Source organism: Oryx dammah, unplaced genomic scaffold (genome assembly GCF_014754425.2).
Source record: "Oryx dammah isolate SB20612 unplaced genomic scaffold, SCBI_Odam_1.1 HiC_scaffold_18, whole genome shotgun sequence".
In the NCBI taxonomy this organism is placed as follows: Eukaryota; Metazoa; Chordata; class Mammalia; order Artiodactyla; family Bovidae; genus Oryx; species Oryx dammah.
Window position 1 is genome coordinate 20,109,696 of NW_024070202.1, and position 17,851 is coordinate 20,127,546.

The 17,851-nt window shown below is 38.0% G+C and overlaps 1 protein-coding gene across 1 annotated transcript in view; it reads right to left on the bottom strand.

Annotated features, from left to right (window-relative positions):
- THSD7A (thrombospondin type 1 domain containing 7A) overlaps nt 1–17,851 on the bottom strand; it is a 484,105-nt gene that overhangs the window by 63,029 nt on the left and 403,225 nt on the right. Inside the window, exons 10-13 of the mRNA XM_040260579.1 lie at nt 16,704–16,836; nt 15,201–15,304; nt 2,277–2,471; nt 577–840 (exon numbers count right to left, since the gene is read on the bottom strand). Of these exons, the coding sequence (XP_040116513.1) occupies nt 577–840; nt 2,277–2,471; nt 15,201–15,304; nt 16,704–16,836 (696 nt within the window). The remainder of the gene's footprint in view (nt 1–576; nt 841–2,276; nt 2,472–15,200; nt 15,305–16,703; nt 16,837–17,851) is intronic.

Sequence of the window (17,851 nt, forward strand, 5' to 3'; positions counted from 1 at the left end):
AGTTCAAAACTTTATTCTCAAATTATACTCACATCTTCTTTACTCCTCCCCACTCTCTGTACACAAACTTGCTGGGGATTGTCAAGCCTACTCAGCCCCCGAGGAGGTCTCTGGCACCATTTGCCTACATGTGAGACTTCCCTGGTGGCTCAGTTGATAAAGAATCTGCCTGCAATGCGGGGGACCTGGGTTCAATCCCTGGGTTAGCAACATCCCTTGGAGGAGGGCATGGCAACCCACTTCAGTATTCTTGCCTGGAGAATCTCATGGACAGAGGAGCCTGGCGGGCTGCAGTCCATATGGTCACAAAGAGTTAGACAGGACGGAATGACTAAGCACTGCACAGCAAGGCTTCCCTGTCACCATCCTTGGGACTTGGTTGCCAACCTCTGGACAATGAGACAAGTGCCACTGAACGTCCTGTTATATATAAATGATAGACATACAGTGTGGTGGTGCCCCTGATGTTCAGTGTAGAACTCACTTCGGTAAACTTTCATTTCCCTCCATCCTGAAACACATGCATTTCAACCCCAAAGATAACGAATGTACAACAGTGAGGGAAAACTGGACTACCGTGGCTGTTGCACCTGGACGTCTCCACCAGCCTGCCATTCTGGTCATAGCACGCCATTGCCTGGTAGCGATATCCTTGACCACATTCCTTGATATCTCCTTGGACCTTCATTCCCAGCAACACTTCCGCCTTCCCCTCGGGCAAAATGCAGTCGGACCAGTTTCCCACAGGCTGTGCGTTATACTTGTCACAGGGACAGTACTGTGTCTCAATCAGGGGGTACAGATGAGAATTTTTACATTTTTCCTTCTTCTTACTTTTTCCTGTGGAGAAAATTAAGTTGGAAAATACCGTTATAAATACCAAGCATCCCTTTTTTTCCTTTCCTATCTTCCTTTCTTTATTTTTAACTGTATTCAACTGTAGCCTATAAATAAATGCCACTTTTGCCCTCCACAGTGCTTTTTATGTAGGTTTTTGTTATACTGGGTGCTTTGCATAGTGAAAATTTTCTTTTTGTTCTCAATTAAAAACAGCCCATTTTGAATAAGGCACTAACTGTTGTGCTGAATTTTACACTCCTCGAAAGGATTAAAATCCTCTCAGATGATCACGTGCTTTCACTGATTGGGGCGTCTGAGGTAACTGCATAAATATCTCCTTTATAATCTGTGCAAAAATATGACATGAAGAGAGAGACAGTCACTGCACGGGTCCACATAGTTAACTAACTTTCTGTTAAGTCCAAATAGATGGTATAGTTATATAAGGGGTTATAGTTCAGAAAATGAGACTTTCACATTTACTTTTCTGATTGTGATTTCACATCTTTCAATAGTTCTGAAGAACAATCATTTTGACATACTTGATGATTAATGTAGGGAATAATGATAGTAAAAATGAAAATGTTTAATATTAAATAAAAATATTAGAAATAGTTTGTGTGTAAACCTAAATAAATTCCCTTATAAGATAAAAACTTAAGTATAATAGTAATATGTGCCTGAATAAAACCATTATTTTAATTAGATTACATATATTTATGTCATATATTAATTATATTGCACATAACTAGTTACATAAGTCATATATATATTTAACTTTCATAAGCTGCCTTTTACAGTTTTCAAAAGTCTTCATTATGACAGCTGGTCTATTTTACCACTTCAAATTCTGAATACTCTACTAGCATGAATATTTTTAGGTTTCTTTGGCCATTGAGTATTTTTGAATGCATCAGAGTTTAGTTCAGCATGATGGCTCCTGTTTCTGCTCATTATGCTTTTTGCCACTGTGACTACCTTTTAAAAATAAAGCTTTCAGATACAGAATTAATGTCGTATTTTTCTTCTAGATGATGAAGGATAATCTGAGGTTGTGACAAGGAGGATGACTTAAGAAAATCAAGTCACAACCTCTCCCTGGGTTCCTAAAAAACTTTTCTAAGCACCTCACAGTCTATTGGTAATTCAACAAAGGTACATGTTTAAAACAAAAAGTAATCTAGTACAGAACATTTAGGCAGACAGAGTTCAATTTTCAAGGCTACTTTTTCTACTAAAAGTACACAATGCATCTGTCATGCCACCTTATGTTAAAATACAGCTCTGAATCCGCTACCACATTAAGTGTTACGACAGCGAGAATAAGGCATATCCGTGCATTTTCCAAATACATTGTCAGAACTATCTTGTTCTGACTTTTTATTATGTTTTTCTGCCTTGGCAAGTGTTGGCTTTGGCATCCCAATTATTCTTACCAACGATAGCACGCTTTCTGGTCCTAACTGCGCCGCAGTCTCCATTGCATGAAGAAAACCTGGACCAGCTGGTGAGCTGACAGTCATCTTGGCAAGGCATCTGGCAGGCTTGGGTGAGGGCTGGCACAGGGCCTGCATACCGGAGGCATTCATGGATGCCAGCCTGGCCTCCATCTTGCTTTCGACAAGTAATGGCTAAAGGAAAAGCAAAGGGCTATTTATCATGAATTTGAATGTCTGTAATTACCCTTAATCAGGAATTAACCTAACATTGTTTTACTTAGGTGGAGAAATCTTCTGACTCTTTATTTGCAGCAGAAATCGGGTAGGAGTGTTTCTAGTAATCACAGTGGTCATTAAATTGATCCTATAGCATTTTAAAAATAACAGATATCCATCAGACACAACAGAAGCAAACACGCACACAGCAGGTTTTATTAGATGTTATTAAGTATTTTAGGGCTTCCCTGGTGGTTCAGATGGTAAAGAATCTGCCTGCAATGCGGGAGGCCTGGGTTCTATCCCTGGGTCAGGAAGATCTCCTGGAGAAGGGTATCCATTCCAAGATTCTTGCCCGGAGAATTTCAAGGGCAAAGGAACCTGGCGGGCTATAGTCCATGGGACTGCAAAGAGTTGGACATAATTGAGCAACTAATACTTTCACTTTCAAAGATATTAAGTCACATGTGGATTATATTTAGAAATGAATTATTTAAAAGAGAAAATAGAGAGGCTCTGCTGCGCATGGAAATTTCCAGGCAAGAATACTGGAGTGGGTTGCCACTTCCTACTCCAGAGGATATTCCCGATCCAGGGATCCAACCCACGTCTCCTGCATTAGCAGGCAGATTCTTTACCACTGTGCCACCTGGGAAGCCCCTAGAAAGGTCTTAGTGGCAGTCAACTCTTTGGAAGGTTTGGGTGGGAAAGAATGCTTATGAAACTTGTCACAGAGCTCCATTTGCATAAAAGAAGCATGTTTCTTTTTAAAATTACATTGAAAGCTTCTTGTGATCGCTTTGAAGTGATTAATGATTAATGGGAGAGGGCAGTGTCAAAGTCCCTCTCTATTCCCTCTGTGTACAAGTTCTTCACATGCACAAATAACAACCATGAGTTTAAAATGAAGACAAGGGTGGGATGAATTGAGATAGTAGCAATGAAATATATATATTATCACATGTAAAACAGATAGTTAATGGGAAGTTGCTGTATAACACAGGGAGCTCAGCCTGGTGCTCTGTGGCAACCTAGAGGGGTGGGATGGAGTGGGAGGGTGGAAGGAGGTTCAAGAGGGAGGGAACATATGTATACATACTTATGGCTGATTCATGTTGGTATACAGCAGAAACCAACACAACAGTGTAAAGCAGTTATCCTCCAATTAAAAAAAAATAAGACAAAACTTTTAGCAATCTTAATCTATCACATTGTAGTTGACATTTCCAATAATTACATATAGAGTCTCAAAAACTGTCAAAAAATTTTGGTTTACATATTTTAGTTTTCCCAAGATATTGTTCAACTTAATTTTTAAAACCAAGTCATTGTTGTTGTTGTTTTTTTTCACCTATTGAACATAGATGCAAAATTGCTTTAAGGTAAAATGTCTTAAAGAAAAAGAGCAAGTGATGTCTAAGTCCTCTTTCCTCCCGCAGCCATTTCCCCCCTATTGGTTTTAGAAATAATTCGTTTTTTTATTGAGGAAGCAGAAGAAACATTTAGACCTTGGTCCTAAAGTTAAGTCTTCATTGAACCAGCTTAAATGGCCCAGTCAGACTGATTTATGTGGGCCTTTCAGGTTTTTGGTCTAGGCCGACACTGCAGCTGGTCTCTGCTCTGCTCAGAATTCTATCATCATGAAACGAAGGTGAAGGAGCCTGACATTTTGATCCTAAATTACCATTAGGGCACACAGGGCCCCAGGTTAAACAGGACCCTCTGGATCTGTACGCGAAAACTAAGCTACCCTGTAGTACAGAAGTGTGTGATGGGGTGTGTAAAAAGATTTAACAGTTTTATCCAAAGAAGACTTTCTCTGTGTACGGTGAACACAACTTGTTGGTACTGCTGTAGGAAAAGTTACATTAATTGGGCAAATGCAGGTGACAACACTTATTTCTTAGCTCTAGATCTCTCTTCATTCAACATGTACAAGACTGGAAGAGCCAATCGGTATGAAATGAACAGAGGTCCGTGAATTTTAAAGATATGAAAACCTGGTTGAGGGGAGAGTGGTAGACTTTAGGAAGCTGATGTGACAGGAAAAAACATTAAGTGCTCCAAGAGACTCTCACCTCTTGGAAGAAGAGTTGTCTGGTGGACGGTAGTCGTCAGACCAGTCCCAGGTGGAGGCTCTCACATCAAGCTGCAGATGAGCATCACCTCGACAGCTTTGGGAACATGTGCATGCCCCTGCTAAAGTCCAACATTCTGATTCAACTGGTTGAGGGCAGGGTCCCAGGCATTAATATCATTTTTAAAGCTCCCTGGTGATTCAAACATGTATCAGTGAAATGAGACCACTGCTCTAGTAGGCAGTGTATTTCCAGGGGCATCAGATACTTCTGGAATGCTATTCGAGTTGAAGATTTCTGGGTTCCATCCAAAGCTCCTGGATGAGAGCTCTGTGTGTGGGGTCACGGAATATGCATTTATTTTCAAGTTGCTCGGATAGTCCTCATGGCCATTCAAGCTTAAGGCCTACAAGCCTGAGTATTCAAGTCACTAGGATATGCTTGCCTGAGACTTGTGACTAAAACTGAAGGTCCTCTGGTGCCCAATTTCCCAAATTCGGGAAACAAAGGCTGAGCACGTGGGAATGAGCTAAGGGGAACTTAAATTTGGAGTACAAGGAGTAGACCAAAACAAGCATCCAGGTAGGTGGGAAGACTGTTACCTGTGAATTGGTATAGGAGGAATCTACAAAATGCAGTATATCAATAAGCTCATGTCATTTTGCAATTCTCTCTACACCTGCTTGAACACTTTATACAAAGGAAGGTCTGACAGTTTGTGGCCAAAGTTGCCCCAAGGATGCTTAAGAGGAAGGATTGATAAAGAGGAAAATATTAGATCTTTACTCATCAGGATATGTAGCAACCTCAAAAATGATTATTTTGGAAAATAAGAAATTTAACCATAAGACTTCTAAGCTGTGAATAGAGTCACACTGTTTATAACTAAAAGAAAAATAAATCTACAAAACTAAATTTATATTCTTAGAAAAAAGATGAGTTTTATCTAAGCATCCAATTTTGCTCTCTGAAATACAGACTTGCCTATAAATCTTTTAAACTAAATGCAATTGCCTTGGGTTCTCCATTAAGGTTTTCTAAGGTTCTCTCTTATAAATTTCATTTCACAATTGTTCCAACCATCATCACATTAAGGGACATGAAAAACCAAAATAAAGTAAAACTACTATCAATACAATTCTAGAAACTAATTTCTTCTGTGCAAATCTATACCATTTATATAAATCTAGAGTCTATATTCCTGTAGTACGCAAAATCTCAAAAAGTATTTCAAGTAGCTCAAAAGAAAAAAATGTGTAAAATTCCCATATTTGTTCTCAGAAACCCACTGAGCACTCCACTCCCTTTATCTGAGAGTTTAGGCAGTGTGTTTTCAATGGATTACTTATGCAATGTTATCCAAACAAGCAGCAACAGTACCATTTGTACAATATATTGAAACTTATCTTACATCTCAACTTGTTTCTATTCTGACTTGGAGGAAATACAACAATTCAAACAGGAATGTAATCTGAAATGAACTTCCTGCTATTAGGGTGAAGAAAATATAAATGGTTGGAAAGGGAGCCATCTGAATTCTCAACTTTATAAATCTTAGAAATCATCTTTAAGACACTGAAAATAGGGTGGTTTTAACTGCAGAAAAGATGCGTCATCCCAAGCATGGTTTCCTAGCACATGAGAAAGCTACATATACACAGACAATTGTATTTATAGGTGCAGGGTGTGAGTCTTGTGTATAATGATTACGCAAGTTTTCCTTTGGGCTGAGGCCTTGTTAGGAAGATGGCCCAAACCCGTGTTGCCCTATGGATAAATTACCATGAAAATGGGCATGAAAGCTTCTTACTGAGGTGAGCATATGTAAAAACAATTATTTTAAAGCAAAATTCCTTCTTTATGCTGATTATATCAATCTGATTTACAATGTTAACTTATTTATATGAAGCATAGAAGTTATTTAAGTGTCATGGATGGGAAGCTTCTAGGAGGCTGAAAGCCTAGAAGATATCCATATGACAACCTTGGGGGTTACTTGTAAATTAAGCAAGGCAAGCTCAGCCCAGCAACACTGAGGAAATGTTGGAAAGGTAAGTAAGAAAGCCAGTTTGTTCAACAAGTAAATGCTCTGAAGAAAGGAGCTCAAATTGTTATATTAAAGGTGACTGAAGAAATATTCTAACCGAATGCAATGTAGAGACATTCGTGAACCCAAATTGGAACAAACTGATTGAAAACAGACAATTTTGAGACAATGGGGGACAGTTAAATGTGGTATGAATATTAGATGTGGTATGAATTACACTTAATTTTGTTTAGTGTTATAATAATACTTTTGTTATGTTTAAAAAACTAGATGTATATCTTAACTGGGAGTTGTTTTGAAATACTCCAGCCAAATATCTATACCTGTGTGAGGAGTAGCTGATGACCAAGAGTGACAACATGTTACAATCTGTTCAAGTTATGTCAGTGATGACTACATTGCTAGTATTCATTACATCAGTCTCTATCCTTTTGTGTATCTTTGAAACATCCCATACATTTAAATAAAAAGATTAATAAATGGAATAAGTAGAGCCAATTCCAGAGTGTTTCCATGTAAGTTGAATTTTGAGTTATGTTTTAAAGAGGAGAATAATAAACGTTTCTGAAATGAAAGGGAATAGATAACATTGGTTTGAGCTAAAAGGACATGGGTATCTGGGTTATGCATCTATGAGTATGTAAATGGAAGGCTACTGATGCAGCTCTGAAATAAATCTAATAGAATTCAGAATGGAGTTGCTCATCTTCATTTTTTTGAAGAGGAATGAAATGCCCTTACTAGTCAAGATTCACCAAAAGAAGGTATTCTATTGGTCTGTGGATTACCCTTCAGCATGTAAGGCCAAGTTGTCATTTTGTTTGAATAATCAGAGTGAAATAAATGACTAGACTGAAAATTCGTACACAGAAGTTCATTACAGGAAACAGAATAAGATCAATGCCCGAGTGGAGTGAAAGCTGTTAGATTCTATGTAACGAAGAGTTCAAGGAGCTCTGAGGCCTTATTTATTAAATTGAGCCATATTAACATGGCTTTTCCCACAGCAACCACGTCTGGAAAGCCCTGCAGATAGAATATTCTGGGCTGACTGAGCAATTAGAGGAGTGAGGTTTTTTTCCAATGGTATTACAAAAGAAAAAAAAAAAAAAAGACAATAGTGAAAATGGATCATGTAGGAATAAAAGAGAAAAAGCTTAATGTGAGTGGGAGCTAGTTACCAAGAGACCTAATTGTGCTTAGAAAAAAGACCAAACCTATAAATAATGCAAGAGGGTTCCGGTTGTTTACTATGTGGATTTAATGATCTTGGTCTTTCTCTGTGTGAAAGAGATTTTTCACAGACAAGTCTGCCAAATTACACTTCCTAATTACAATTTGTGACTGTAACTCTGGCCGAATGGAAAGAAATGCACCTTTTTTTTTTTATTGATCCTAAATAGTTACCAGTGATCTCTAGTCTCACTGATGCTCTTAATACATGCAAAAGTCCTTGTGTAGAGACTTACTAGGAAATAATAATCAGCTCCCCGTGGAGCAGCATAGACCAAGGTCAGTTAGATCCTTGACTGGGAGCTGGGAAGGGTTAACTGACTGCATCACAACCAACAGGGCACTGAGGAACCATCACAAAGACATCCCCGTGTCAAGCATATTCTATCAGCTATTTGAAAAACAGCAAATGCTACTCATTATTTTATGACAGGGCTCTCAGAGATCTAAAACCAAACCAAAATCCCCAAATCAACTAGAATGCTGATATTCATAGGAAACTAGAGGAAGTAATTTAAAAGCAGAAATAATTCTAGAAGTTTTAAATAACAACTTACATCAATGAAGAGTATGAAGATATTATATAGTAATTAGTAAGTATTAATAGTATATATATATATATACTATTAATAGAATTAATATTAAATATCATGGGCTTCCTAGCAGCTCAGACGGTAAAGCTTCTGCCTGCATTGCAGGAGATCCAGGTTCAATCCCTGGGTCAGGAAGATCCCCTGGAGAAGGAAATGGCAACCTCCTCCAGTATTCGAGCCTGGACGACAGAGGAGCCTGGCAGGCTACAGTCCATGGAGTCGTAAAGAGTTGGACACAACTGAGCAACTCACACATACACACACACACACACAATGTTATATATTAGCCCAAAGAAGAGTATAAAAACCATGTCTGCACAAAATTTCTTTATAGCAAACTCCTTGGCTCTTTTCTATCTAGTTCTCTTTCTACGCCATTATTTTCATTCCTATTATAAAACAATCTCTGAAAATTAATAGATTAATGTGAGTTTCTGAGATAAATTGGCCTGGATCTTCTGGGCCTAACCCCAACAATGCCTCTAAGGTACAATCTTTTAGAAATTAACTGAAAGAGAGATACCAAGGGTGTCAATACTGTTTAAGCCACTATTTGCTCACAAAAAATAACAGCATGAATTATAGTTAAATACTTACATCTCACCTTCTACAAATTCATTTAGATTTAATTTTGTTGGGAGGAAAATTAGAACCTTCCTTTTTATTCCTAGACTTTCCTTTTATAACCTTTTTAACCAATATGTGATACAGGGTAAGGACTCCCAGGGCCATGTGAGGCATACAATTGAAGTTTTTTTCTTTTCTGTGGTCTGGACTTGAGAATACATCTGAATCAGGCTGGCTTCCACGTAAAGGCTGATGTCAGATCTTAGTGATGGATCAGCATCATAGTGGACATTCCTTGGCATGCAAGGATACAGAGTGTATCGGAGATCAGGCAGGGCTGACCCTGGGGATTATTAACTTTAGTTCCATCTAAAATACAGAAAATACACTTGGCAGGAGGTAGCATCAAGATCAACACAGAGACTGAGAAAGAATAAACTTGAATTTATGAAATCCAAGGATCTAATCTATGATATTTTTGGATCATATTCCTGATATATATATGTCATAAGGTAATAAACACTGTTAAAATATATATATTAGTAGTGATTGACATTACCCCCTTAGGACAGTTATCGAGGAAAAAATAAATAAAATGTCCCAAACTGTCATTAATGTGAGCCACCTCTTTTATTTTGAATGGGAATGTAATGATGACTCGTAGGGCTATGTTTCAATGACATAGTCACTGATCAACTGATCATTTAGCCCTCTGAATGCCATCTAAACTGTAGAAATGTGAGCAGAGAGGAGACAGTAGAGGTTACCGTTCTATTAAAAGTTTATACCAAGTGACTTGAATAGCACAAAGCAAATATAACCTGTACACATAAACACTTAAAAATTAAATAGACTGTAGATATAATTTTGTTATTTGCATTTCTTTTATTGACAAAAAATAAGAAATATACCTATTTCAAAAGCCTTCTAAAATTTCCCTGTGAGATTTAAGAATGATTTAAAGCTGCAAAACCCTATTAATTCCTTCTTTAAAATACCTTTTTCTCCTCTCTCTTTTTAGTGCTTATATCACTAGATAAGGGATTCCCTGGTGGCTCAGCAGTGAAGAATCTGTCTGCAATGTGGGAGATGGAGGTTTGATCCATGAGTCAGGAAGATCCCCTAGAGAAGGAAATGGCAACCCACTCCAGTATCCTTGTTGGGAAATCCCATGGACAGAGGAGCCTGGTGGATTACAGTCCATGGGGTCACGAAAGAGTCAGACGTGATTTAACAACTAAACAACCACCACTACCGCTAGACGAAATTTTCTGGAAGCACCATTCTCAATATCCAAAGCCTCGCTGAAGTTCCTTATTACTCCAAACTCCCTATTGTGTTCTAATGTAAAGCATTTCCATAGAGAGTACTTTCACATAGGTTTGAAATACACAGAATGTAGACTTGGTCATGACTTCATTTACCTGACTGGAGTAGAATCTTCTGATCTTCTTACATCTGTGTTATTCTAACTCATTTGTGGGAAAGGCTGATTCTCATTGCTTTGCTTTACAAGGAGTGCCAGCACTGGGATGATAAGCAGCTACTGTTGGTGACCCATTAAAGAGACTCTGGGAACACAACTGCTCTCCAGCTCCTTTGCAATGCATCACCGTAGCTGATGGTTCCTACAGCTGGAAGTGAAGTGAAGTGAAGTGAAGTCGCTCAGTCGTGTCTGACTCTTTGCAACCTCATGGACTGTAGCCTACCAGGCTCTTCCCTCCATGGGATTCTCCAGGCAGGAGTACTGGAGTGGGTTGCCATTTCCTTGGAATTATGCTAATAACAGGATTAAGAGTAAAACTGAAGAGCAAAGTTATCTGTCTATAATGGTCATGCTGTGCTAAGTCCCTTCAGTCATGTCTAACTCTTTGCAAACACTATGGACTGTAGTCTGCCAGGCTCCTCTGTCCATGGGATTCTCCAGGCAAGAATACTGGAGTGGGTTGCCATTTCCTTCTCCAGGGGATGTTCCCTGTATAGGGATCAAACCCTCATCTCTTAAGTCTCCTGCACTGCCGAATGTTTTTTGTTGTTGTTAGCAGGTGGCTAACAGTAGATACAGGTGACTTAATATGAGGACGACACGGGCAGCTTGCTAGAAGCTGGTAAAAGAAATAAGAGTTATATTTTTTCTACTAATAGGAAAGGCTCAAGTCATTTTAGAAAAAATGAACGGTGACTTTCTAAGTGTTCTGAGTGATGTGTAGTATATGAGAAACACACATTATTTCCTTTCTAGTCATACTTAGTAAATTAAATCTTCTTTTGGTTTATACAACATTTTTATTTAACTGAAGAAATTTAAATTAGCACTTCAAAATGTTGTTCACATCAGAATGAAGGACAAGATAAATCCTGTTCTTTTTGAGTCTTGAAATGCAGTGTTTACAATTAGTTTAGATCAAACCTAAATTTGATCTGAGATTTCATAAGATTTTCAGTAATAAGAGAAGATTCACACAGAGTATTTAACTCTCTTTAAAAAATAATCCCCTATGCTATACACTGAAAATATTAGAGCTAAAAACTATATGATCTTCTTTGACTTACTTAGGTCCATCTCTGCTGCTACTGTCTGCTACTATGTCCTAAAGTTATTTTCTTCTATTACATGTTGAAAATCCATTTATTTTTACCCATTTTGACTACAGTGGTTCCAGTCTGAGCTCTTCAACGTTGCATTGCTACAACAATGCCCTGGCTGGCATCCAGACCCATGTGTCTTATCTTTCTAACTTACTCTGTACACGCTGACAGATAAAACACTGCTTTCATCAGGTCCTTGCTTGCACCACTTATCGAACAAGGTCTAAAATACTGATCCTGACATTTATGGCCCTCTACAAAATTACCCCGGGCTCCAGCTCACATCTTCAGAGCTGTAATCTATCCACTTTTCTGTGAACACATTTAATTTTTTGTGTTTTCCTTACCTCTGATGCTTAAATAATAGACTTGCTCTCATTTTCTATTCTTTTCTCCTTTCTGTTTAATCTAATATTATGGTACAAGTCAAGTCCTGGCTCATCCTTTAGATCTTTCTTAAGCTCTTTATGTTCAAATGACTACTTTTGCAATGGATTGGTTTCCGTCTTTATCTCCTCCTTATTAGGCGATGTTACCAGTGATCTCATTTCCCTAAACAATTAAGTTCCCTGGGCTGAACATCTTCATCCCTTCTTAACACTCATGACTCTTTCTACACAGTCTTCTGAATGCAATCAGAGTCACAAGAGTGACTGGAATTAGAAAGTCTGAAGTATTAGAGAGGAAGGAGGAATAGCTTCTCCATAGTCTTTGCTCACTGATAATAATTTTTACTACATCATCTTACAATTTAGTAAGATACTAATATATTCTTATTTTAATTATTCAAAATAGCACAATTTGTCATTTTAAAAAGTCTCTGGATAAGGGCAAAGATGAAAATAAAACAAGAGTCTGACAGGCCAATTCTGCAGCATGCTGAAAACAGCCATGACCATCAACAAAAGGATTCTTTGCCTTTCTGCCAATAATACAAGATATTTCTACACTCTTAACTCTCTCCATTTCATACTTCTGTAGGAATATAGGCTCTGAGGAAAAATAAAATCTTTATCAAGGCAACAAAGAAAAAGCTTACTTCATACAGAATTTAAAGGGGTTCTTTGAGTATATTTATGCAGACATTACTTGTTATAATGAATAATCAACTATGAAGAGGAATAAGCAGAGTTTTTCAGATTTGGAAATGAAAAGATCACTGGTAATCACCAAAAGAAATGTTTTATACAGACTGTGTCAATAAAAAACTAAAGGCCCATGTTAATACTGTTGCTTTTATGCCTACAACGACCTATGCACACATTCATTAGGCCATGATCTAACAGGAAGGGGGAAGGAATTTGCATTTAATGAAGATTTACTATGTGCAAGGGCTTCCCTTGTGGCTCAAATGGTAAAGAATCTGCCTGCAATGTGGGAGACCTGGGTTGGATCCCTGGGATGGGGAGATCCCCTGAAGAAGGGAAAGGCTACCCACTCCAGCATTCTGGCCTGGAGAATTCCATGGACTGTAGAGTCCATGGGGTCGCAAAGAGTCGGACATGACTGAGAGACTTTCACTTTCACTATGTGCAAAGCACTGTAAGGATCATTACTTTCTCAGCCTCAGAGAGAGGAAATGAATAAACCAAGGTTGTGCAATCAAGTAAATGTTCAAAACTAAAGCTGTTTTCACCCTGTGCAGTTTTCACATCTTAGAATTCCCTCAGTGCCTACAAAATTATAGTTTTCACCTGTTTTTCCTAAATTCATGTCACACTTTGATGGCAGGATATTATCTGTGCATAGATCGCAGGATACGAAAAAACTGTTAACAGATCATTTGGTCCAGCCGTCTTTTCTTTTTTTCCCCATCTAAATAAACTGAGACCTAGAAAGGCAAAGGGATGAATAAAACTCACATTGTGCGAGTGAAAGAACTGGGACTAAAATTTAGGTTTCTTGATTCCTAAACGCATGCCTGTTTTCATTATTAACTCTATGCAGGGTCCAGACTGTATGCAAATGTATGCTTGATTCAAGGAGGAATTAGTAGGGCATGACAAGAAATCCTTATATCACTCAATTTCTCATGAATGGTTTAAAATGGGGAGAAAGACTTTCAACTTTAAATACCTAAGTCTCTGAAACTGTGAAGAGAGAGAGTTATTTTTTAGTCAATGCTGATGGTAGAGGATACAGAATGAAAAATAAGCATTAAAACAAAATCCTGAAAATCACTAAATAGTTAATGTTAATTGGAAACTAAATGTTTCAAATGAAGATTTCTAAAATGACTTTCAAAATAGGAAATTTTTACCAAAAATGATGTTATTTTTTTTTCAAATTAAAAAAAAGCAATCTTTACTCTGTAAAGAAAAGGGGTCCCAGATGAAATCAGCAAAAACTGGAATCCAGTTCTGTATGTTCACACTTTTGCAATATAATCAAATATGTAACTACAAATGAGAGTGCCAAATATGTTTTTATGAATTAAAGAAAGGTGGCTGTGTGTCCAATTACATATTCAAAATACATTTTAAATATGTATCTGGAATTAAATGTATAAGCAGCATGAGTGAAAAGAATCATGTACTCTTTACAGAATAAATTTGCTACATGTATAAAGAACACTTTTCAAAACTTGGAATGAAAGTATTATCCATAATATCTAGTAAATAATCATGGAAAGCTGGAAATAGTTCCATATTTCATTTCTGCAAGATACCATGTTCTCTAGCAGTTTCAACAGATTGCAGCCCACATATGGCAGGTTTTGAGTACATAAATTTGCCGTTTAAAAATCAGTACCAAATATGAACCGAATTGGGGGTAGCCATGACAATGACAAGAAAGCCATTGCTGAGAATTTCTGGGAAAGTTCACCAATTATACTACATTATATGCATGCACATACATAATGCATTAGGGCGAAGATGTACGAATCTTATTAAGGTGACGAGCAAAGTGTTACGGAATACCATGAGCCAAAACCTAATTACAAGAACAACAACAAAAACAAGCTGCACTGTACATTTTGATCATCTTTCAGATAAGCATGAATGGAAGTGCAATGAGAGGAGCTATGTTCGATCCTTGGGTTGGGAAGATCCCCTGGAGAAGGGCATGGCAACCCACTCCAGTATTCCTGCCTGGAGAATCCCATGGACAGAGGAACCTCGTGGGCTACAGTCCATGGGGTCGAAAAAACAACAACAATGACAAATGAACTCCTAATGTCAAAAACAAAGGACACAACTTAAAAAGACAGGTCTCCGTGTTCTGGTGTGTGGTAAAATGGATAGTGAAGTGAAGTGAAGTCGCTCAGTCGTGTCCGACTCTTTGTGACCCCATGGACTATAGCCTATCAGGCTCCTCCGTCCATGGGATTTTCCAGGCAAGAGTACTGGAGTGAGTTGCCATTTCCTTCTCCAGGGGATCTTCCCTATCCAGGGATCGAACCTGGGTCTCCGGCATTGCAGGCAGACGCTTTATCCTCTAAGCCACCAGGGAAGTTGGATAGTAGCAGATTTTTATGTGCTCTGCTCTGCTTGCCTAGTGTGGCATCAGAATAACAAACTCGACAGGCTAGCTAATGGTTGAATTAGTGATGCTGGAGAAATGTGAAGCAAATCAACTGTGGAATGGGGCCTCCCACCTCTTGCCTGCCGTCCGGGCCCACAGCCCTCCTGCGCTCCAGGGCTGTCCTGTTGCACGCTCCAAGGTACAAGCTGGCACCTGCGCCATTTGTGAGTCTTCCACCTACATGCAAAGAACAGAAGCCACATCAAGAAGAAGCAAACATGCCAGAGAAATCGTAGTGATACAATGCTAAGGAGCCATGACTTTGACCACTACAGAAAGGAATTTGATAATGCTTCGGTCCTATCCAAATTCAATTTAAATCTTCATCAAGGAATTATAAAAAGCAGCACTAAGTATAAAAGTACTTTCTATGGCAGTGGAGACAAGGGTCCATCACTGTCAATTCCTTATGGAATGAACTCTACTGATAGTATTTAGCATTTCAACATTTCCAATTATTAAAAAAAATTTTTTTAAGCTACATCATGAAGAATGTGAGATCTTAGTTTCCCAACCAGGGATCAAACTTGTGACCCTGTGCAGTGGAAGCAGATCCTTAACCACTGGACCACCAGGAAAGTACCATATTTAGCCTTTTTAATGATTAGGATTGCCAGCAAATGTAGCAGATAGTATCAGAAGTGATGTGCTTCATTTTAAAAAGGTATATTTATTTTATAATCAAGTTGTACAACTTCATTCAAGCCATGAGCCTTTTGTATAATGCTCTTTTGATTAGCATCGTAGGGGTAATTCAGAAGGTGCAATTTATAATACACTTCACAAAAACAAATCCCTCAAATAAATAAGTTTGGGCTAATAGTTAATGTCCATCATGTAACCATACAATTATATTGTGTGTCACCTAAGAATTAAATACAGATAAATTAAGATGACAAATTTGCCATCAATTTCATTTTAAATTATTATTTTGTGATCACACATTCCATCAGTTGATGCCATATTTCATTTGTTGGCACTGAAAGTTTTGTCAGGACCGCAAATTTTCACTACATCAAGCTTTAATTAGGTACGTTTTAAAAATAGTTATGGAAAAAAAACCTCTTTCTCTAATAATTATCAGGATGATGATATGTATAGCTCAATAGCTTTAATTTCCTTGAGGTGACCAGAAATGAAGAGAATAGACATCTTATTAATATCACTGATATGAAGATGTCATTTCCTGAGCCAGAATGCCAGCCTTCATGAAGAACATGTGCTCTCTGGAGCTCAGGAAGGACTGCTTTGGCTATTCTTGAAAGCACATGTTTCATAATTATTAATCACTTTTCTGCATTTCCTATAGTTTATATCAACAAAAGAATTTTCCTCAAGCTCCTGAAGCTAAAAATAGAACTTGGAAGTTTACCCAAGTATCTGTGTTCCTGGAGATGATTTTGGCAACAAAGCAGCTCTTTTAAAAAGGCAAGAGATGGTGCCCACAGTCATAAACATCCTCAGCTCCACTGAATCTGCCTACAGTGTTAGCTTCCTTTTCTTAACATCGGAAAGAGGAGGACCTGAAGTGTTTCGCTCAGTGCGTTGCTCATAAGGCTTTTCTTTCACCCATTACCTGTAGCTTTGGCACACTTGAGGGGCTTCGCAGGCCTTCTCTTCATAGAGTGGATCCGTGCAGTCCCTGCCTCCATTGGCTGGCAGCTGAATGATGACCCGGTGCCGAGTCTGTTTCTTGATTCCGGAGTCCCCTGGAATGAAGCAGCTTTTTAACCTTTGTTCTCTGCACTGATAAAGAAATCTCCGAATACCAGCCTGTGTGAAGAAATTACATTGCCTCCAGCTACATGTGCTTTATGGAGAAGGAAACAGCAACCCACTCCAGACTCTTGCCTGGAAAATCCCATGGACTGAGGGGCCTGGTGGGCTTCAGCCCATGGGGTCTTGAAGAGTCGGACGTGACTGAGTGACTTCACTTTCACTTTTCACTTTCATGCACCGGAGAAGGAAATGGCTTTGATATCCCTGAATGAGAGGCCTCATCAAGTCGTTTCCTCAGTTCTCCCAAAGACTGCTTATATTGGAAACCCAATCAATTTATATTAAAAAATGTGAAGAATGGAGAAAATCGTTCCATAGTCAGCTAGCCTTCCTAAGGCTCAATTACAACGTGACTGCTCTGTCGTATGTTTCTTTCCCCTTGAGAAATATGACAGATCTAATTAATTTATTTTTCTCTCCCTTAAGTTTATTTCCATGCCATTTCATATATAGCCCTGTTTACCACATGGGACTCATACACATCTAATGAATCTTTCTTACAAGAATGTATTCAATGTTTTATGTGAAATTCTATTTCTTGGCTATTCACTTAATTTGAAATGTATAACTCATAAATTATTCTGGCCATTCATTATTCATGTTAAACAATTTAAGATCTTTAATTCAGGTCACATCCTAAACATCTGAGCTGTAATTTCCTAGCGGCAGAATTTTTAGAGAAGCATTCAAAATAATAATAATTATTGTAAGCAAATTACTCCAAATTATGTTAAAAAACAATGTATCTAATTAAGGTTTACCTTAGATGAAGATATCAAATTAACAGTGTTACTGATATAAAGTTGTTCAGAATTTTTTAGTACGAGAAACAGGTGACATATAAGACTGACAGCTTTGATAAAATATATCTCAACTTACAAATACATTTTAAGGATGAATAGTCATGTGTCATTTAATAGAGTTCCCCTGATGCATTTACATTTT